The sequence below is a fragment of the Epinephelus fuscoguttatus genome, linkage group LG5 (genome assembly GCF_011397635.1).
Source record: "Epinephelus fuscoguttatus linkage group LG5, E.fuscoguttatus.final_Chr_v1".
NCBI classification, from domain to species: domain Eukaryota; kingdom Metazoa; phylum Chordata; class Actinopteri; order Perciformes; family Serranidae; genus Epinephelus; species Epinephelus fuscoguttatus.
The window spans coordinates 36,892,401-36,916,294 of NC_064756.1; the positions used below are offsets into that span (position 1 = coordinate 36,892,401).

Genomic DNA, 23,894 nt, shown 5'->3' on the forward strand with positions numbered 1-23,894 from the left:
TTCCAACAAGCATTGCAGGGTAACTTAGGTATTTCTCAACCTGGACCCTTTTTTTCCCATTTTTTGTGTCTGAGTGAATTTTTGAAATTATTCCAGTATTCAGTAAGAGTGCGGTAGCCAGCAGCGACAAAACAGGCAGCAATGTAAATACTTTGGTCATCTTTTTACCATCAAGGTACGTCCACTGTTTGTGCTTATTTTTGCGAGTGTCTGACAATATAATTAAAAGGATCCTTTTTGTTTTACCAGATACAGCACCAAAGTCACTGTTCGCAAACCCACCAAACTCCTGTTACTAAACAGTAATTTTTGCGTGTATAGAGACAGCTTATTTTCATATCTAACTGAGTGAATTATGGGTTTATTTCAACCAAACCAGAGTTGGTGATTGTTGAAACAGTGAAGAAACAAACCCAAATGGTTTCATGAGTCTCATTTTGTGTCTGTCAATTTTAAATGAATTGCATTTTATGATGATATAATTGCTGTTTATTTAAATGTAGTCTGGTGGTGTTTGGCAATAGCAATTTTCAGACTGTTCTGCTTAAACAAAAAGGATCTTACTCTTTAACATATAGGTCTATCTCTTTAAATATATTTTTCCATAATGTTGTTAGACACCTAGAACAATAATCTGAGCCTGTCAGTGGCAAAGCAACTTTTAGCGGACATACATTGACATGACATGCACAGTTGCCCATCAGTCTTACATTGTAGACTGTTTTGTTGGCTGCAGCAGTCTCACTCAATACTGGACCAATTTCAAAAAAGGTTGTGTCCATTAGACACTTAGACACAAAAACATGGGAAAATAGGGTCCACGATGAAAAATACCAAAGTTACCATTTAAAAATGTTTTTGACCAGTAATCTACAATCTTTTGTATTACCCTTCTGCTCCTCTTCCATATTCCAAAAGGGTGAATTTGGGTGCAAACCCCAGTCTTCTACATCTGCCCTTTGTCTAGATGGGTGTCCATGCAGACACTAATGATACCCAGCCATGCAAAATGTGGTCTGTTTAAATAATTCCACTTAAATATTCAACGTCTTTCTAGGCATTGGAAATTACTCCTGGTACTCCAGGTACTTGTCCAAGCGGGCTTTGAGGAGATCCTTATCAGTTACCAGTGAGATGACTGTAGGAATGTCAGCTGGTCTATTCTTCTGTTGGTCCAGACTGAAATATCTCAACATCTACTGGATGGATTGCAGTGAAATTTGGTACAGACATTAGCGGGTGAAAGGCTGAATCCTGAGGATTTTGGTGATCCCCTGACTTTTTACACAGCGCCACCAGTGGGTCAAAATTTCCTCTGGTCCAGCTCTTAATGACGATACCTTTAAAGCTAATGACAGAATCCTTGTCAGCCTCAGCAGCACTCTGGGATTGATGATAATACAGCTTGTTAAATGCTAACATTAGACAAGCTGTCAGTATCAGATGTGCCAAAGGGGTCGCTGTACAAAGAATAAACTCTTTTGATTAACAGCAAGTCCTCAAGTGCCACCCTGTTTGCCCCACCACAGGTAAGGATCTAACATTAGCCAAGTAGTCTCCCCATTTTTTTCATTCACCAAAATAATTTTCTGGTGTCTAAGTAATCTCACAAGAGCTGCTACCATGGCTACAGACAATATGTCTTGTATATGTCATAAATCTCATTTCCATTCTGGCTTGTTAATGTTATTTAGTGGAAGCTTTGACCCCAAACATCTACAGCCTCATAAATGCATCTGACTTCAGCTTGTCAAGCCAGAAGACATCAGACCCTCTCAGTGTACGGAACCTCCTCCATCCACTGAGCTGAGCAGTTTGGATCTCATACTGAATGCTCCAGATAGAAGTCACTTCCTACTGAGGATGGTCATCTGTAGACACTCCTCCTTCAGTGCCACCAGTTCTGTCTTGTAGCTGCTTGTCTTGGTTCCATCTGCGTACACACAAGGCTGCTTCTTTGCTGCTAGTGGTGTGTCCATAGTCACTGAACCAGCGTTGAGTATGTCAGCGTGTGATGGTGAGGAAGAGGAGCCTCTTTTGCAAGCTGCAGAGAGTAAAGCTGAAAGAGCTCGGCCAACATCGTGTCTAGCCCCCTCATTGACGAAACAGTACAAAATGGGGTCAGCGACGCAGTTGAGGCTGGTCAGCGCTAACGATACATGGTAGGCTGCAAACAAGCTCTCTTCTGAGCCGCAGTCACATGGCTTCCTTAGAAACATGATACTCCGCACCAGGAGGAGGACATGGTACGGTCCAAAGCAGAGCAAAACGATCAGGATCAGACTCAATGCCAGACGCTGAATTTTGGCCTTTTCCTGGCGTTCTGTTGAGACGTTGCAGCGCACTGCTGCCAGGATCCCACGGTAGGCAACAAGCATGGCTGTCCATGGTGCGAGGAAGCCCAGAAATGTTCTGTAGAGGTTCATCCCTGCCACCCAGTCCTGCATGGGATACTTCTCAAAGCAGAAGGTGTGGTTGAACCGATCCTGGAAGAGCTCATCATGGAAGAGAGGAGCAGAGTTGGCTACAATCTCAATTATCCACACCATGGCGCTGACCAGGATAGCTGCAGGAAGTTCAGGAGAGGAGAAAATAAGAGTGAGAAATGTTAAACTTTGCAGTAACTTTGTGAATGCTGTACTGTACTGAAAGAAAATAGGGTGCTTTTGGAATGGGATACAGAAATAGCTTATAGAGAGTCCTCAACTTTTATTTGACCAACCCTGATTAATCATTCATTTCATAAATGGGCAAACATGTTACCATGAGGAAACAGTACTTTATGATATTGTATTGTAGAGCCTCACTGTCACCTATATGAAGCTTTTCTTCTAAAATGCTTTTTTGGGGTTTACTCAACTTACTTTGTGTATAGTCTGGGGCCACATTTATGAACCGGGCTTAAGCAGTGCATCATTACGTTTAATAAAAGTAATTACTTAAGCAGACATCCTCGTTTAGGCCCTGTCTAAATGTAGACAGATTTTTGAAAATGGATGTGTTCCTCTATGTTTTGGCCTCTAGTCCACATGCAAATGGAGTTGGTCAATAGAACAGATTCTTTAAATATCTTCTAAGGCACAGATTTCTTAAAACTCCGCTTACTGTTTATCTGTGTGGACATCTAAAACAGGGCATTTTGGGAATGATGACATCGCCGAGCATATGCCAGAAACAACTACTGATTTGCTAACGTTTTGTAGGCACTGCTTAGTCTAATGACTATACACTTGAACTTAGTACTGCTTTACCACTTCACAGACGAATGAAGGCGTGTGCTATACAGTGTTTTAGTCCACCAGAAACAATGGTTTTGGATTAGACTAGTATGAACCAGAGTGGAATAAGTGTTGATAAGGAGCAGACGGAAAACTTTTGCATTGCCAGAGCTCCTTCGTCCTTATATCAAACCAGAATAAATGGTGATGAGAGCTCCAGTAGGTGTTTTGAAAAAGATAACAGTGGCCTGTGCACTTTACAGCCTTTGTGTCAAGGGAGACTACAAAGACAGGTAACGCTAGTGAATGTTATAGGTTATTTTTGTGTTTTAGTGTGGATGGAGATGAAGGTTGTGTGGAAAGAATTCGTTTTTAAAACAGAGGAAAAAATGTCAGTTTTCAAAAATATCTATACAGGGTATGTGTAGACAGGGACTTAATTAGTTATTAATAAAAAGTTCTCTTGACATGGAAGTGATCTTATCTCTGCAAAAAATGAATTTCCTGTTATGTCAGGGAATGGCAGACTTGAAGACATGCATCACCTCCAGGCTCAGCAGCAGCATGGTTTGGAGAACTAATCTTCAGATACAGTATTTTTATGTAGTACTAGATGCAGTATCCCGTATGTCAGATCTGAAAGTACTTACTCTTTTTTTTGTTGGAAAGTTGGTTGCTTTTCCTCCCATAAATCTTTATTTTAGATTCATCCATCACAAATGTTAATGACACAGTTACACCTCTTAAAGGGACATTGTGTAACATTTTCAGTTGTTTATTGAAAAAACTCTATGTCTACATTCATGAAATATGTCATCATTGGTGTACTATTACCTCCACCAATAATCTGACTTATTCTCGTAAAGGGAGAATTTCGGATTTGTTTGTACATTGTGCGGGCAAGTCGTCTGGGGGTTTCCATAACATTCCGCCATCTTGAAAATACATCTGCCAGCAAGGGACATACAGCCCCGCCTTCGGTGTTTTCGTTGAGAGCCAGGCCAGCATTGCGTGACTGAGAAGCCGAAGGAGAGGAGCAAGAGGCACTTCACCACTACCTCAGCACTACTGCAGCATAACAAAGTCCCACTCTTTGAGCATAATGCAGGATCATGCATATTCACCTTATTTTTCATGGAAACATGGAGGCAAAACAGAACGCAGCCAGCTTCCGTTTTTTTGTGCGACACTTCTGGTCCAGCACTCTTGACCACTGTGTAAATGGGAATCGCCTTGTTGTTTACCTTGTTGAGTTTAGCTATATATATATATATATATATATATATATATATATATATATATATGTATATATGTATGTCACATTTTTCACGTCACTATATCACCGTGTAGACTAATCTGATATTTGTAAAGTCTATAAACACAATGACTGAACAAACATTACTATTTCTGAGTGCACATTTTCTTTGTAATTAATAACATGGTTATCGTAGATTAGCTGGGCTAGCTGTTAGCCGTTAGCCGTTAGCTGTTAGCGGTGTCTGTAACTCAATAACTCAATAAATGGTCCGTGAAAAAAATATTTTTTCCAAAGGATGTCTTAGTTACAACATGATTGAGCGAACTGGAGTATTTTCATGTCGTATCCGACAACGGGAGGCTTGCTGCTGCCGTTAGGCTGTTAGCTGTCCCTGTCAGCTGCAGCCACTGATGCTTTCTAGACATTGTGATTTCCCAAAACTGAATAAATACCACACACAGCAACACAAAACTGCTTTGCTAGCTCAATCATGTTGTAACGGCTGGATGGTTGATGCGTACATGCTGATTCGGGTGCTATCAGAGCCGATCCGCGCATCACTATGGCTTAATAATCAACTCAGTCAACAAAAACAACCCGTCCTGTGTTAGGAGTGTATGTCGCTGACAGAAAGAAAGAAAGAAAAGGAAAAAAAGATAGAAAAGCAGCGTACACCTCACATATTTATTTCTCACAGTTGTGCACACATTTGGCTGGCATGCAGAAGCACCGTCTGCGTGTCTGTATGCTGAGGGTGCAAGCCGCAGCTTCAGCTGCTCAGGTAGAGAGGCTGTGTAGCCCAGTGTGTTTTTCGCTGATTCGGTTCTACAGGTTCTCTGCTGGTACACTGGAGCTGGGGATCAAGCAGTTTGTCTCACTTGGATAGACTGTGCTTTTTTGGTTCATAGTTTTTGATTGACGTGCATATTCGCGTTTAGAGGGAATAAATTTCCGTTATAACTGAAACGTGGGCACAGTTATTTATATAAAATACACAGACTAACTAACTAACTGATTGCCTAATAAACAACTGAAAATTGAAAAAAAAAATAGCTTGCACCGTTAGCTCCAGTAAGGGAAAGCATGAGGGAAAGTGGCTGACTGGAAGTCATGCACAAAAAAAATGGAAGTTGATCACTATTTACTTTCGTGTTTGAAAATAAGGTGGGAGACGGAATCCTCGTTGCCAAGAAAGCACAAAAGGGAATCAAAAAGGCAACGAGACTGGCGAATTCAAAAAACGAGGGTCAACATCGGGGTAGCCTTTCCCAGGTGGAGAGAGCTGCTGAAGGAGAAAGGTAATGCAATCACAACTAACAGTGGCTAACAGTGGCAACAGCTAACAGCGGCTAATAGCGGCACTGGCCAATAACAGCTGTTAGCAGCGCTGTTAGCTGTTAGCGCTGTTAGCGGCGCTGGTCGCTAACAGCTCTTAGCGGCGCAATGTTGCGAGGAGAGGGATGAGGTGTGTGAGGTTGAGAGACTTGTCAGTCGTCAAAAGACAAGACGTGATTGGTTTGTTTCGACGTGATTGTTATCATAGCTTTTTGGTACACAGCAGCTACCGTTGTTGCAATACACGTTTGAAACAGTGAGGTGCTAGAGTGCGCTATCCATTTGAATGCAATATATGATCTCAACATTAGATGGGAGAAATTCCTACACACTGTGGCTTTAAACAATAATTAGTTTTTTGTGAATTTGTTTTAGGGTGGATCTTTTATTTTTTCAGAAGAAATGCTAAAATTAACCCAACATACCTGTTTTGATTCGTCGAACCTTGGCGAAGCGCAGAGGATATGCCACGGCCAGATACCTGTCCAGTGATATACAGCAGAGGAAGGCGATGCTGACATAGATATTAGTGTAGAAGATGAAGCCAAAGAGCTTGCAGCTCGTCTGCCCATGGATCCAGTCATCGCGTTGCAGGAAGTAGTCGATCCACAGAGGAAGAGTGGTGATGTAGAGGAGGTCAGCAACCGACAGGTTGATCAGGTAGATGCCAAGCTCATTGCGTTGCCGTACCTGCAAAGAGGAACGTGATGAAGGTAAGGAAAGGAAAGATAAAGAGCAGATAAGGAGACAGGAATGAGTAATGTTAAAGGGATGAAGATTTATATATTTAGATAAGCAAATGGATCAAAAGAGAAATATGCACGTCCAATGACAGAGGTATAACAGTGTTTTGTTCAGCTTCTGTGCTATTGTACAGTATACAAGTTAAACAGTCAGTGAAAAGATAATGAGGCAAACAGTGTCTGTGTTTGCACTTTATGCAAACTTAATACGTGACAGGAAATAAAACGCAAAAGATGTGTGTATGTTTCCATCAGCTGCAAATCATTTCCTTCCTGAATGTCAAAACATAGAACAAATGCAAAGTCTTTAAAGGACTCATTAGGTCTGACTGTTTTATTGTTGCTCAGTGTCTCATACAGATCAATATATTTCATCCCTTATTAAAAAAAAGAGCAATTTAGGAACATACTACTACAACAAGGGTTTGTAAGTAAGAGAGAGGTAAACAGATATATTGGCGGCAACAGTTTAACTTGTCCACTGGACAGCTTCCATTAAGTCAGTTTGTCAGCAGTTAATGTCAAATACTCAATCCAATCAGCTTAATGTTTTTTGTGTGCACGTGTGTATGCTTAAGGACCTCTCATGGTTGCAGGCAGTGATTCAGAATTGTTGAAAAACCTATTTTATTGATTGTTTTATACCGTTATTGATGGCTGACCCCTCACTCCTTTCAACTGACCAGTACAGTAAAACAACAAGCCTCATGTCTGTTGCAGGCCACATTTTGGCCTTTGTTGTGGCTCAGAAACTGACATCTTTAGAAAAGTTTGGTTATGGTAGATTTTGTAGATTTACAAGCTTCTTTTACACTGCCTGTTAAGGCAGGAATATTGCGCTGTCATGCTGCCTCACTGTTCTGTATAAAAGGTACGATTGCTGAATGGGGGGATAGAGTGGTCTCACCTTTAAGCTGCCATAGGAGGGAGTAGCAGCGCCAAAATGATATCTGTATAAATAGGACAGCCTGCAAGATGGGATCATGGGCAGCATGGTTGTGACATTTTTATGATATGTTATGCGTGCAGCCCACCTTAGCCGTTAACAGTCAGTGGCTTACTCAAAGAAGAAGAACTACAGCCAAAATTGTCCACAAATTGGAGAAACAATGAGATTCGGGGGCGCCTTACCCACTGTGCGTTGTTAATTTTTGTCTTTCTTTGTCCATTTGAATTGTGTTTGTTGTTGTTACTTCCTATTTTGTTGTGCTGTAGCCTTCAGACAAAGTTAATGTCATTCAAAATCCAATTATGCTGCGGCTCCATCAATAACAGATAAGGCGCATTTTTCGTTTTAGTGTCTGGGAGTTTCTTAAATGTGTCTATTGGAATTAAAAGCATTGTCTGGAGTGGCTGCGATCAGGCCGCTGCCTAACGAATATCTGCACTCTACTGAGTGCACCTTTCCAATTTGATTTCTTAGCTCTTGGATTGAAATCCAGCTACTATGAGATAGCTCTGTTTACCATGCTGTATTCATATTACAATGTTAATCTTTAGACAGAACTGCCCTAAATAAACAGCACGCTAAGCGTTCAAGTTTTGGATTCATTTCAGGTATTGTCACAAAGCTGGTGGCTCTAATCAGTGCAGTTAATGCTGCCAACACTGAAGGGTGGAATTACAGTAACCATAATGCGCTTTTGACACAGTGCACCTGTAGAGTTATAATATGCTTGGGCCAGGGCTCAGACTGCATGTAGACAGTTGGAGTTTAGAGTTGGAGAAGTGGCCTTGATGCTGAGATGGAAGCAAAACAATAATCTCATCTTGAAATGTCACTCACTTTTATGAGTTAGTGAAATTGCTTGAATGAAAAGTCAATAACAATTCTGTCTGCTGCTGCCAAAGTAAACTGAAAGTCCGTGGGAAACACTGGAAATGTTTGATGCTGTATGGGAAAACAGCCCCAGTGCTCATTGGATTGTATGTATGTAAGTAACAAGCCATGTCATATTTAATAATCTGTTCTTACACTGTGAAAAATCATGTTACCCATCACTTTATAGTAGTTATATGACTCATTATATGGTTTCCTCTCTTCCGTAATTTACCGAAAACAAAACAATGTTGTTTAATGAGCAATCAGCCAAAACACTGAGGCTGCTCCTGTAAATGTTACCGAATAGTTTGTTTGCTGATAATGGAAAGTATGCAGTCACTGTGCATAATGCCATGATATTATGGCACTGCTGCTGACTGACATGACTACAGTGTTAGTGTGTCAGTGGTGTATCTTAATGCTGCATCATATAGGAGTTTTTTATTTTTCATGCCCCTTTTATAAGCTCCTTCCAACTTTTTCAAACTGTTTCCATTTCCTTTCAATACAAATAGAGGTCCATGCAATGTACTATCTGTCTGATTCAGAATCATTATTGAATCTGCTTATTGTATTCAAACAATTTTGCATCCTGTAAAGATTATTCAGGTTTAGCTTTAAAAGAATACGTCACCCCCCCAAATGACCATGTGTACATACACTGTTTGCCCTGTATTGCGTTGAATTCCTCCTCACCTGCATGTAGGCAGCCCACAGGGCCATGCAGTTAGTGGGCAGCCCCAGAACGATGACTATGATGTAGAGCGTGGGCTGGAAGAACTGGTCCACCTTACTTTCCACATTACAGAACGAGATGTTGCACATTGTCCTGTGTGGAACACTCTGAGTGTGTTTGTGCGTGTGTGCGGATGGGTGGTGTGTGTTCAGCTACTCTCAGCTCCGAGTGTCCCTCTGTAGTTTCAGTATATTCCTGCTCCAGCAGTTTGACAGTGGCATGCCGACTCTGGCGTACTGCTCGGCTACCACAGAGCTGTCCCACATGGAGCGACAGAAGAAAAGAGAACTGTCATTTCCTGGGAATTTCATGGTTCCTGTTGCTTAAAACACTGTCCTTCTCGCCCAGGGGCCTTGACATGTCATAATCCTCTCTCAGACTTCAAAGGCAGCCCCCGCGTCCCTCCGCATGGAGGAAAAGAGGAGAGAAGAGGAAGGAGCACGGGATAAAATGTGGTGAAATGAAGGCTGCCTTATCGACGCTGTGCCAGGCCTCCTGCGCCTGGACAGGACCTCATCAATCTTTTAGAGATTAGAGGTCTGCCAGGTCTACTCTGAAAAGGAGAGGCTGAGCATCAGTGTGTGTCTGAGTGGGTGTGTCTCAAGGTCCTGATGACACATAAAACTCCTCAGGGACGCTCGCACTAAAACACGGGAATGACTTTACAGAGCTTCACCACTCTTGAGCCGAGAGGCCATCTGTTTACTGCTAAACATCTGCAAGAGAGCGACAGACAGACAGACAGACACAGAGAGAGGGAGAGAGTGAGCGTTAAGTCATGATGCTTTAAAATTCAAACATCCTACAAAACAAACAGAAAAAATTGTTTAGTGTTGTTTGTTTAAGGGGGAAAAAACAGATTTATTGCATCCATGTTTGTGACCTCTAGCTATTTAATCTATATGCAAATCTTTTGGATCATATAGACTCTGAATGATCTGGTCCCAGCTCCTCATCAAAGCTGAATTATTCAAACTCAAAGAACTCCAACTAACAGAACTACAGTGTTTTCGATGTATTGTGCATTTTACACATATTACGTTTACAGTTTTGGACATCTTTGCAAAGTGGAATTCAAATGAAAAGATCTTTGGATTTAATATTCAAGCCAAACAGCATGAGTCTGTATAACTTAATTCAGAGTTCACTAAATGCAATGTTCTTTGTGCAGTAATTTATATTCTCTGGTGCTCACTTCAATCAGGAATGCAGAATTAGAATCAGAGAGTTTGTCCTTCATTTTGCCTGCTTGCCTTGTCAAATGTCAAGCCCTCATTACACCTCTACCAAAGTCCAAAGTCCACACATTTATTTATTTGTGGCAGCCCACCACAATTAAAACATCTGCCAGCACAAATAGACTTTCTAGTTTTGGAGCTGGACTGTTCATTAGGAGCGCTTTTGAAATATATAAACTATTCGGTTATTTATAGCAGCACACTGTCGGAGCGCAGAGCGTACTTGGGGCAGAGATGGAGCAGCAGGTCAGGCGCTCTAACAGTGAAACTTAATGGTTAATTCTGCTGGGTCTAAATGTTTGTCTCTGCAGCAGCTGCTCCTCTCATCCATCAGTCTGATCTGATAAGTTCTGCTTAGCCACCCGCGAATCACAAACTGCTGCTGCTGCTGAGGAAAAGAAGGACTTGTGGAGAGCTCTGCCTGTGCTGTGTTCACAGTCCCACAAAACCTCCAAAATTTAAACACAGGGACACAGAATGATATACAGGGACACACAGTTGTTTGAATAGAAAACAGTTTAGCTGTCTGAATCCACAATTCATTACTACATAGTTTGTCTTTTAATGTGTTTTCAACAGATATTTTCCAATATGTATAATGTGTTTAGAAAGAACTCACTGATTTGGCTTTACCCGAACTTTAAGCTCTGTGTTTCAGGCTCATTTCCTGTCTTTATTTGCTGTGCTCTACATTTAGTTAACATATACTTTGAATGCACTGTGGTTTCTAGTCACAAAACTCTGACCTGCAGTTTTAGGCATTTGGTTTGTTTGGTTATTCGAAGTGAATCGAATCCTTCTCGCAGTGAAAACAAACCACTCAAAACTGCATGGAATGAGCACACCCTCACGCTCTCAACACATACCAAACCCTTTTCTTCTAATATATTGAATTTTGCCACGATGGGCTGAGATACAGTAGAAATGAAAGAAAGAGGCACAGAGAGGAAGACTTCATGCAGCGGGTACAGCGGAACAGGTGAAGTTTATCTGGGTGACATTTGTATAGGGACTGTCTAACATCTGGTATGATAACAGAACATGCTGACACACAGTGCAGGCACTAAAAGACCTTGCATAGAGTGCAAACGGAAAATTCAGGACATATGATAAGCATTATGTAAGCCTTCATATAAACATGACCTGAATATGCATGTACAGTAGAGAGAAAGAGAGAGTTTCTGTTTCACTCTTCGATTTCTCACTTTCCACCCTTGGCCCAGTTTCTGTTTGTATATCTTGGATCACCTCAATATTTTTGCATATGGCTGATATGATTCCACATGTGTTTTCAATCACGTTATCATGTTCTGTGAACTGCCCTTTTACAGAGTTTATGTATCTTTCTGCTTCTTTTCATTCCTCTCAGATCAATATATTTTTCAGCCTGAACAGCCAACTGTTTTCATCATCTTTAGCAATACACAATGGTTCATGGAGTCAGAATCTCTCTTATAGAGTGAATGTTTGGTGTAAGTTTATCCTCTGGGGACCATGAAAGTGTTAGATAAATTTCAATAAAATATGCCAACGCTGACTCCCAGATTACATTTATATGTTGCGAAAGTTCTTTCTCAATAACAGTGTGGCAATATAAATGCTGCCTGGATTATGTTTGGAGTGGTTTCTTTGAGGTAAGGAAAGACTACATTCATGTACTGCATAGGCTTCAGAAGGAGGTGGTTGGGAAGGATTGTTGTTGATTATTGTGGACGACGTATAGAACGCAAGAGCTTGACAGCAGAACTTAAGGTTCCTGTCCAAACACCTGTCTCAAGTTTAAGCAACAAAAGCACTTTGGTTAAGGTTAGAGAAAGATCGTGATTTGGTAACATTTTCATAAAAAGATTATGAAAATAATGCTGTAGTCACAATGACTGGTTGTGTTGAAAACAACTGAAAAATGTTTGCAATGATCATTTTGTTGGTACATTCAGTATCAACATTTTTGCAACTTGCCCGGCATGTTAATTAGCAACATTTCCTCATTATGTTAACAGAAAATGTATTTGCTCAGCATTATGTTTAACTCAAAATGTATTTGCTGTTTCAAATTGGCTGTACAGGAGACAGTGCTGAATATGTCCGTTACAATTTTGTGTAAAAACAAAAATGATGATCTGATGGTGGCAATAAAGGCAGGTTTCTCTGAGGACCATACATGTACATCAAAACTGTCATATGACAATGTATGACAATTATTCATACACTGTCCTAAAGGGTTCATCCTCTGGAGACCATGATGGGCTTAAAGCCCTTTTCCTACTGGACAAAAAAACCCACTAACACACACTAACATCTTGCTTTTGTTTATAGTGAGAAACATTACTGTTGGCATTGACTCCAGCGACAAGTGACTCTATACGACTAGTATTAATTGGCTCCAGCTCCAATTGGGTTCAGCACCAGGAAATACTACACCCTGGTGGGCATGTTAATTTTAGCCCACTTGCTGGCTAGACAAATTAAAAATTTAGTGCCGAGTTTGAAAGAGAGAATGAATAAGTAACAGATATAAAAAAGACGTAAAACATTCCGGTTAAAACAGGTTACCAAAAACATTAGAATAGCTCTATTATATGGAGGAGGAATCCTGGTGTTGAGGGGTTTTTTTTGTTGTTGGTGTTGCTGTTGTCGGCGTTATTATAGTTGTCTGTGTATCTGACAAATGCTGTATGGCACCCAACGAAGTACCTCAAGGACTACTAAATATCTATCTATCAACTTTTTGGGGCCATGAACATGCCCAAAAAACTTGTGGAAATGAGACTGTCAACTGGCTGTGATAAGACTACACCATATCAGCCCAATAATGGTTCAACCAAGCAGATACGGGGTGTTGCGAACAAAAAATTAGCTCTGTGATGCTTTGGTTCATGATCAAAGGTTTTAACAAAGACTGTGATTGCACTGGGCAGCTCCCACTATGAAGCAGGGTAGATTATTGCCAAAGGAAAAGGAAGGCAAACTGTTCACTGTGTTCACTTCCTGGATAAAATCCCAGCAAGAGGACTCAGAGATGTCTGTCACCACACATCAAAACAATTTAAAGATCTGTGGGGGAAACAGCTTCAGCCTGTGATAAGGTGGCAGTCACTGGTGTGGAACAGTACCTTTGGACAAAGCTGACCCAGTGCCATAGTCATATAGACAAAAGTGAGAAAACACATATACACACGTGAGGGATTAGTTAAGGTCATTTCTATGATAACCTTGTCAAATAACTCTTTGTTGGTGGAAACATCCCTGTTGATAAACTGAACCACAACTGGGTTACAACCCTGCTGTAATCTGTTATCACACACATCAGCACCACAGTACAGAGATATTTGACTGTTGGATGTTTATTAGGTTAACTCTCTTTAGCAAAAAGGTCTCACATTGAAAGTTTAGATTAGTACCATCAACCTCCCACTGACCTCCCAAAAACTTTTGTTTGGTTTGTCAGCATTCCACGTTTTAACTGTGTCCATGTTTCACTGCAGAGACATGCCATGTTGGAGGTAAATTGTCTTGTTTGTCCTTCAGATTCCCTCTTAAGATTTGTTTGTATTGTTAGAATTCCACATCCAGTGAGCGGTGCCTCAGCTGCCTCCCACAGAAACACTGGCAAGTCTATAAAGGCCTCTTGCATTTAGCCTTTTAGGGAAACTTCACTCTTTCTCTTTGATGTGTTTAAGAACCATTTGTGCTTGCTTTTGATTATGTCACACATCCCCCTTTATATCTACATCAACATGTGCATTTGATCCCCAAAATAAAAAACATAAAAGTACCAGAAGACTTTTATTTCTTTTTTTTTTGTTGAAATTAAAGATATTTCCACTTTAAATTGATGCAGAAAAGGCAAAATGTGTGCAAAAAAATTCACCAGAATGCAGGAAATTATTGATTAATTGATGGATTGATGCTTAACCCTCCAACCTCCACCTCTTCATACGTGTGCTCCCCAGTGTTGAAACCAAATCCACACTTTGTTCAGATATGGCACTGTCTGTGAAACTGAAAACGCAAAGTCTATTTCACTGTCAGTTTTAATATGTGGGTAAGTATTCTAATCTTGTGTTTTGTTGACCATATAAAAATAATCCTTTACAAGTAAAAGTGTAGCATTAATGTATTTAAAGTACCATAAACATTTCCAAAGTACTTAGAGTGAAGAGTTTATATTCACTAATATCTCCAGTTTTGGATATTTTTATCCTTTCATGTGGAGGAGGATAGAGCAAAGGATGAAGAAAAGGAAAGATCCAACGTCAAAAAAAGAAACATGAATGAAAAGATGGAAGGACATAGGACAAAAGATATCAAGGAAAGAGAAAGGAAAAAGCAAGGGTAATACTTAAAGTTAAAAAGCTGAATAAACTAAAACGGTACGGTACCTTTAAATTGCAAGAACAGTACTTGAATATACTGTATGTACTAAGATTCTTATTATTTTCAATTTGATGTTTGTAATCAGGGCAACTTTCAGAACATGAACATTTAGGACTTGAAAGACAAGTGAGTCTCAAATCGAAGTGTCTCTCTGCTTCACCCTTCAGTCGCAGCACTTTATCAAAGAGCTGAGATCACATTTGCCACCAATGAACACAACAGAAGGAATCACTTCCTCATCAGATTAAACAGTAGGGCCACATGCCAATGACAAAACCACTGCCAATCAACCTTATCATTTCTCTGTAAAGTGTGCTCTCAGTGTGTGTGTGTGTGTGTGTGTGTGTGTGTGCGTGTGTGCGTGTGTATGTGTGTAGGACAGGGTGTGATGAACTTTTAGTCAGCTCAGGCAACAGTATAGCTTCACCCCGTCCATCAGCTACAGAGCAGTAGTTTGTAGTAGTTGTTGTATCTCACTAAGTGGCATGTTGTCAGTCCTAATTTGCCTGAGCATTATGACTAACACAGTGACATGACTTTGTTTCCCAGTGTGTAGCAAACATCACTTGTGTTATCTTCGTCCACCCTGTCCCCAGAAATGTGGTTTGCTCTGTCAATTACAGATGCTTATCACGCAGAGTTTGCATGCGACGGCAACACGCACTCAACTCTCTGTTGGTGTCGTGGCTCGTGTTCACATGTCTGTGTAGATGTGAATGACATTGTGTGTGTTTGTCCTCCTGGGAGGTTCCCTTTTGCTGTCAGGTCAGTATGCAGCGGCTGACAGGCTCCTCAGCAGTCAAACATTCAGATGGAATCATGACACTCAATCACAGTCACAGAGGACTGTTGTGTTACACACACACTTGTAAAGTAGTGACTGTTTAGACCTGCACTGCTTTGTCCTTTTTAAAGTTCAGGTACACAACTTGTTTTTAAAGCAGTTTTGCTGTTTTTGTTGAAATTCTCTTTACATCCTGACAATCTATTAATAAATGAAATGCTATGGGGAAAAAACAGGGAAAAAATCCAGTATCTGTGGCTGTCACAGGCCTGCAATAAGCCCATCCAATCATTCTCTCTGGATCGAGTGAAATGATTGGATAGCTTACCTGTCTGTCAGAGAGAGGGCATTCCTTTTTGTTGTTTTGCAAATGTAGATGATGTGCACGTTCTCTTGGATGAAAGCCTGATTCAGTGGTGGAGAATCCTGCAGAGAAAGTTCCTATTCCAATATTGGCAATAACTCCCTACACTGAGTTTGTAGACTGGCAGCTCCTGTTTGGAGCTGAATGTCACCGAAACAAAGGTGATGTCTGGGGACTTCATCAAGCATGGAGTGCAGAGGACTGCAGACAGAATCCATGGGGAACCAGTGGAAGTTGTACATCAGTACAAATACATGGGCACTGTTATTGATGACAAACTGCGTTTTGAAGCCAACACAGAGATGATCATCAAAAAGTGTCAGAGGCATGGACCGCGGAACACATCTGAACAAGGGGGGGCCATAATTTCAAGTCACGCAGAGGGGGTGGGGGGGCATACGTATTGAAACAGACAATATTACTGATGTATTAAATAACGTTCCAGAGAACTTTTTTTATTCCAACGCCACACAGTCACATCTACAGTACACGCATGAACATGAACACATGCTTGCTCAGATTAACCCCTCTGATCCCACTCTAACATTCACACACAACAGGCCAAGCCTGTTTACACACAAACGCACAGATGAAACTATAGCAAACACCAAAGTACATCCAGTCCACAACCACAACCAAAACTCATCTTGCTGCCTTGAATCTAAATCAACATCATATTCATTATCATCACAAGTCAGCACTCATATCAGACTGATGTGCAGAGCCGCACACACACACACACACAAACACACACTCACACACACGCCCAAGAACAAAACGCAGCTGCGCAGTTACTGAAAAGTAACCAGAACGCTGAATTTCTGACGCAACTGCAATGTGTAGGTACAGTTGTGCAGGAACGTACTGTAACTGAAGGTTTGAGGCCACTGTTCATAGCTGGAAAGCAGTTCAAGAGGTTTATTAGTGATTAAGAATTAGGAATATGTGTGTGTGTGTGTGTGTGTGTGTGTGTGTGTGTGTGTGTGTGTGTGTGTGTGTGTGTGTACAATGGAGGCCTACATCAACCTGTTCTGTGCTGTCCGGTGCAACACAGCAGCGTCTGATCTGCTGCCAGAGGAGATTAGGTCAAGGCAGCTGTGCAGATGACGTGCTGGTTATCAACACACACATATACATACACATATAAACACACGTACTTTCTCTTTCAGATAACACATACAAGTGTTTTCTTTGTCACATAGCCCAGAAAATCTACAAATAACATGCTATAGGACATAATTCCAAACACACAAACATTAGATCTCTCTCTGTCCTTCACTTAAGAAGAACTTTTCTTCCCTTCACTCCCCTGCTGCGCTCCTTATTGTTCAGACTCTTGGCTCTCATGGTCTTGATCTAGGTAATTCAACTCTGCATATCACCACTCAACCTGCGTAAACTCCCACAGCAACCAGGAACCATGAGATATGACACAAAAGGCAACAGAGCAACATCACAAGTCTTTAAATTTGGTCTTTGATAAGGTTGAGTTGAAATAATGTGATCAAACATGTCTTGTAATGAGTGAAAGTTATCACCACATGATAACGTACTGTACTTTGTGAGATGTCGTCCAGACTCCACGTATGGAGCTCTTTCGTGGACAGGGAAGGAGAATCAGGCTGTGTCACTAATCAGGCTTTTCCAGCAGCACTTTTGGTCGCACTGAATCAAATGATGCTGTGCCGTTTTGCGTTTCAGTTGTCAGTTTAAACACGCAAAGCTGTGCCGCACTCAAAATGGACCATTACTGGAGTTGGGCCAAAAGCACGTCCGATAGCAGTGACATCTCGCTGACCACAACCAATCCCTGACGCCCTCCCTTCTCTTCCTCAAACAAGCGTGTGTTGTGAGATTGAACTGATGTTTGTCTGTGCAAGAGACCAGAGAGGAGGATATTTTTAAAAGTCTCTGTGTGTTCAGCTTTCAGTACTCTTGTAGCTTCTAACTGAATCTCTGTGTTTTTTTCCTGTGTCCCTGTTTGTACTTCAGATATCTACTTAATTTTACTGTTTCATGTTTGCTTTCAGTTGTATAGGAGTCATGCTAAGTTACTGCTGATGAAAACAAAACATTTTTTTTGTTGCTTCAAAATAAAAGCTTTCAAGCATAATGAAGACTTTATAGGATATGACATGTGTTTATCAACAAATTGGCAGAGTTTTGCCAGTGACTTTTCTTTAGTAAAAACAAGTCTACTGACACCGCAGGGAGGAGAGTACAATCAGAAACAGCCACAGTGAGATGTTAAATAAGGAGCAGCAGACAACAGGCTCTGTTGTATGATGGAAAAACACTCATAGCAAAGTAATGGGGGACCTTTAGCCAAGGACCAGCCCGCTGCTTGTTGACGTCATCACTCAAGACAAACACATTATCAGTTACAGACACACCTCCAAGCAGGTAGTCCTATTGTAATGGAGACACAAATCCCTGGCACGCTGGACAGAACATGTTTGAATATTTCTAAATTCATTTTAGTGCCAATCAGATTACTTAGTTACTTACTTGTATGTTTAACTGGTATAAGACTACAACCACAGCTCTGTGATGTTGAAATATCATGGCAAAATGGCCATGGCCATAGTGGCTACCGCTGGATCTTTTGAAGTAGATTATTCACATTTTATAAATGAACTGATAGGTTACTGGTTTTGTTTTTATGGTAGAATATCCATTTAATTGTCTGGTTTTGTAAATTGTTCTGTGGCCGTGCAGGAAAACTTCAGACTGTGGAGCCAGGAGGGAAGACGACACAAACAAGAACTTGACCTGAGTCTCAGAAAACGGAAACACCAGGGTCAGTAATGAGTACCCTGTTAGAAAGATATAAAAGGGGACTCTGTGTGTGTGTGTGTGTGTGTGTGTGTGTGTGTGTGTGTGTGTGTGTGTGCGTGCGTGCGTGTGTGTGTGTGTGTGTATTGTACTTCAGTGTCCAAACTGAATTTCCGACCTTGAGAGCAAAGACATTTTTGGAATGTGAGGTGCGGTCCTCACTCCTTGATAAAGCTGTTTGAAGGTTAACAGTTATTTCTGGTGTATTCTAACTCAGGTCTAATTTTTATTGTTTTGGACATTATACCCATCAGATGTGTGTACTTTTTTATACATTATTCCTTCCCCATCTTACTTCTGACTTACTTTTAGTGATGCTGCCACATTTCCAGGTCTCAGTAGTTCAGTTGGCAGTATCTGTGTGGCTGTTTGCCAAACATTCCTGTTGACAGTCAAACAGTGGAGGCAGGAAGACGGTAATGCTACACTATCAAACATGTCAACACACCTCTTACAACTCGGTCACTTCCAGGACACACACACATGCACACATACACGAACACAGAGCTTTGTTGTGGCAGCTATTTTAGATTTAGTCCTAGCCTTTAGACACAAATGCTCATGAGTTTTAGCCATTTTATCCTTTATTGTTTTAGTCTAGTTTTAGTAAATGGCAACTCTAAATCTTTTAGTCCAATTTTAGGGAACAGGAATTGCATTTTATTCAACTTTTAGTCATTACTTTGTGTCATTTTTTTTTTCTTAAACTACTCTCATTAGACTGAAACAGGTATCAGAAATTGTAATTAAGCTGCCAGATTGTAGAAAGTATTGAAATTTAATTTTTTTCTACAATTACAAATAATTTCTGCACACTCTCATTAGACTGAAACAGTCTAATGAGCAGCCCCTACTCTATACCTTCAGAGTTTTTGACAGGATGATTTACAAGCTCAAACATAGTGATCATCATTTGACAAGCTCATCATCTCAAACTTTGAGACCAGCAATTACTAATGGTGACATCTCGACAACTATTTGTACCCAGGTTCATTGTAATTTCTGATTTATTGATCTTACTGTTAAGAAGTAGAAAAGTAACTTTATTTCAGTCTGAATTCCTTATAAATATGCAACATGTTAGGCTTAAACTCATGTCCTCTCACAGAATCCGTTCACTCTGCTGTGGTTCATCAGCTAACAAGCAGTTAGTTAGCTGCTAACAGCCACCATTGCAACCAACAAACTCTACAAATCCATTCAACAGCTCCACTGTCCACAGTCAGACACACAAAGCTGCTTTTTTACTGCCGATTTACACCTCACAACTCGTGCTAACAGCTGACGCTGCTGTGGTGTAACTTTTTGCAGGCTAGCAAAGCACTGACTATTTACTGGCATTTACAATCCTGCTGGTGTTTCTATTTCATACCATTTATACGACATTACAAAATAATAATTACCATCATGGCTGTTCTAGGCTTTCTAGTTATCAAAATTTTTCTATTACATTTCATGAAGTCATTTATCATTCTATCCGTTTATCCTATCACTCTGAATGTCTGATAGTCCGCCTGTAATATTTTAGTCCCTTCTCATCTCGTCAACGGAAATTAACATACACTTTGTCATGGTTTATTATCAAAGATCTAGTTTTTAGTTTGTCAATGTCTTGTCTTCGTCATGGAATAAAAAGTTGTTGATGAACATTTTCCATCCTAGTTTTCGTAAACGCACTGCACACACACACACACACACACACACACACACACACACAAAATCCAGTAAACTCAGTACCATCAATCAAATCTCAAAACAGTTGAAAACATTCCAAAACAACGATAATGTCAGGCACTAGCAGTATTACTGGCAGATATATAAGGCACACAGAGTGGGCACTATGGTCACAGGGGAGTTTGAGGGGAAATTACACTCATTAAAAGGCAGCACATCCGTTTTCCCATTCCAAGTGCTGCCGTCATTAATGACCCCGCACAGTTTAGTTCAGGAGTTCTTGGATATTTGAACGCTGATGGCCAAATGACTGACGTTATTCTCTGAGCCTTGTGACCAACCCTCATTAACAGCATCAGTAACATTTGAGGTTTGACCCCCAGGGTGTCATCACGCCCACACATCCTTTCCTTTGGCACAAATAACAGTGGAAAAATTTCCTTTACTGCATATTTGGTTTGTTTAGATTTTCACAGTGTGATTATAGATGAACCAAACACAAGTCACACAGAGTCACAACCAACTTGTTTAGGCAAGTTTAGGTGACCTGTTGGGTGCCAGCTTGGAGGTTTGGCAGCAAGGATAGAAAACAGATGTGATTCCAGTCACTGCAACTTTACTGAGCATGATGGATAGGTCAGGGCTGCTTTTAACTTTCTGTGTGTGATTCATCTGATGCAAATAGCTGTGATAAAATTCTCACAGGCCAAATTATTTTTTCTTTCACTCTCCCCTCCAAGTCTCTGTTGCCCTTTTAAAAGTCCCTCTTGCTCTCTTGGAGAAACAATACGGACAAAAGCCTGAGCTACAGCCAGACAGTCACCAGACAACAGGATCGCAGGGGCCAGATGCATAAGCTCTGTTTAGATTCACAAATAAAACTGTGTGTATGCGCAAAGACAGAAATATGCACACACATTCTTTTTGTCAGATTTATAAAGCTGTAGGTATGCATGTTTTTATTTTAACAATCTCAGTCATTGTGGAGCTGGGTGTACATGGAAGAACCTCATTTCCACATGCACAGGTCACCATAAACCTAAACTATACCCCCAAACAAGTGTTTGTGTATGGATACTTGTGCCCCTCCACCATTCATTAGACCTGTCAATGAGAAGTACGGTAATGAAGAGACAATTTAATAGACTGTCACATCACAAGGTTCTCAAACAGTGCCAGAGCAGCTGTCATTGCGCACGGCTGTGGATATTCGTGGCGTCTGCACCACTATCTCATCGTTTCTGCAAACCCTCATCACAGTAAAATCTCAGTCTTCATGATTCAGGATAAAATTAAATGTTAACAGGGAGATGACTTTTAAGATCTAAATAAAAAGAAATAACCTTACTTGTGAATGATTTCAAATGAACTTATGAATGTGTCTTTCACTGACATTTTACAAAGCGCTATGTGGCCTGCAAAAATAATAACAATACATGAAATTGGCAGACAATGTTGCCAATCTCTCAACTTTAATCTCCTCCTCATCATATTATCCACAGTTATCTCAGCTACAACCGTGTTTATGCTGGTCTGAAGAATGCATGAGGTGTGCACATTCTCTCCGCACATTCTTCTTTATAAATACCAGTTTATGTGTGGGAAAAGACGTACGCATGGCTGTGTTTGTGTGTGTGTGTGTGTGTGTAAGCATTGTTTATACATCTGGCACCTGATGTCAGCAGGGTCACTATGGGGCCTTGTTGAACCTCTCTGGTTAGGCCAACTCATGTTCCTGAGCTCAACCTCCCAGCATTTATAACACTTTAGATATTTTTGATAATTTCATCAGGAGTCTTTTAGCATGCGCTGAGGTTATTCAAATAAGTTTTCACTGCCGGAAAGATCAAACTGGGCTGTCTATGCAGTAAAACGGTGCAAATACTTTTGAATTTGGTATTATATGACCAGAGAAAACAGAGAAAAAAAGGGCTGTGACATTTGCCTTTGCTCAAGAGATAGAAACCTACAACTACCAGAATGCACTGTGCCGCACCAGACCAATTAACACTCCCACTGGTAGGTGATGTAGTGCAAGTCATCAGGTTTGACACAGGAAATAATATGTCAGCTGGCTGGTAACAAATGATCCTGAATTACAGGTAAACGATAAGCTAAAAAATGTTTCTTAAAATAGCTGAGAAATGAAGCTCTCGCCAAAGTTTGGTCAGGAAGACAATACTCATGCTCAGGTTCTAAGTTTTCTTTCTCACCCTGCCTTTCACTCTTTGCATGAATGCTCACTCGCTATCTCTAGGTGTCATTGTTCAGGTCTGTCAGTTGAGTTGTAGAGTTGTTTTTCAGCTGATTCACAATCGACCAACAGCTCTGTCAGCCCATCATCTTACTGCTCCTCATTTTAAATCTGGTTCTCTCTCTGACATAGTTCTTTTTGCTGCAGTCGTGCGTGCCCTTCACCTAGTCTTTACAAATTCATCAGCCTCATCCAACGCCTCAGAGTCAGCAGCCACCACCACAACCATCAGTGTATGGACTCCCTTGGGGGATTTATCTTGCTGCTGCTCAGATGTCCCTCGATCTCAAAATATCTCCCTCTGGCGTCCAAAAAAAGTCCACAGACTTCTGTTAAATCTTGATCAGCAAAAATCATCTGTTAATCTGTACACTCTGTCTCGATCTGCTTCTATACTCTTCCTGTCTGCATTGGTGGACATACAAAAATGTACAACGTACTTCGAGCAACAACAGAGACAATTTGAGCTGAGAGGTGAGCAGGAAGATCAGGGTGCTAGTAAGATGGAAGGAAGTTTCCCACAGTTCATCTACACATATTGCCTGCAATGTTATGAAACAAAACTGGTTGAAAATTGAGAAAGTATCCCTTTAGATTCATTATAATCTAGTTTACCTTTAGAGTGCACCAAGGACTCAGCCTTGAAGGTTAGAAAAAGAGACATGTTGTGTCACCCCACTGTAACCTGCTCTCTGTGCTGCAGTATAGCAGCCAGCTGATGACGTGTCTGTTCACTGACCTGTGGGACTGCTTTTGGGATTTCAAGCAAACCAGATGACGTCAAACTTTCTCTGTGAGGCCCTTCCATTAGCCATGTCAAAATGTTTGGCAACAGTACTTCCCCAGCAGTCTTATTTATCAAGAACACTCCTCAGTCTAAGCTCATCCTCTGTGATTTTGCTGGTTTATTCAATTCAAATAACCCAAAATGCTTTTGTGTGACCTGTTTGTTCTGAATGACGGTGGGTCCCATCAGACCTCCAGCACTGTCACTGTACAGTCAGTGTGGATTGTGTTTATCTGCTCATCTGTCTGTGCAGAAGACTCACTAGTTTGCGGTGTTCTCATCTGAACAGCTAAATGAATAAGTGAATCAAACCCTGACGAGTGACTGTGATTGAGTTTTATATCTGCTCTTTAATTCAAAGCGCTCCCTGTATCACATTAGGAGCAGTCATTTCGGACTCATTGGGAAAGGCAAGCCTCACCCTGCAGCACTCCGCTGTTTATCCAGTAAGTGAAATGAACTGTAATTG

At 40.9% G+C, this 23,894-nt stretch overlaps 1 protein-coding gene across 1 annotated transcript in view; it reads right to left on the reverse strand.

Annotated features, from left to right (window-relative positions):
* Nucleotides 1-1,533: 1,533 nt before the first annotated feature.
* The window catches only part of gpr4 (G protein-coupled receptor 4), a 76,366-nt gene continuing 54,005 nt past the window's right edge, over nucleotides 1,534-23,894 (reverse strand). Inside the window, exons 2-4 of the mRNA XM_049577523.1 lie at nucleotides 9,073-9,828; nucleotides 6,237-6,501; nucleotides 1,534-2,566 (exon numbers count right to left, since the gene is read on the reverse strand). Coding sequence (XP_049433480.1) covers nucleotides 1,848-2,566; nucleotides 6,237-6,501; nucleotides 9,073-9,201 — 1,113 coding nt within the window. The 5' untranslated portion in view covers nucleotides 9,202-9,828 and the 3' untranslated portion in view covers nucleotides 1,534-1,847. The remainder of the gene's footprint in view (nucleotides 2,567-6,236; nucleotides 6,502-9,072; nucleotides 9,829-23,894) is intronic.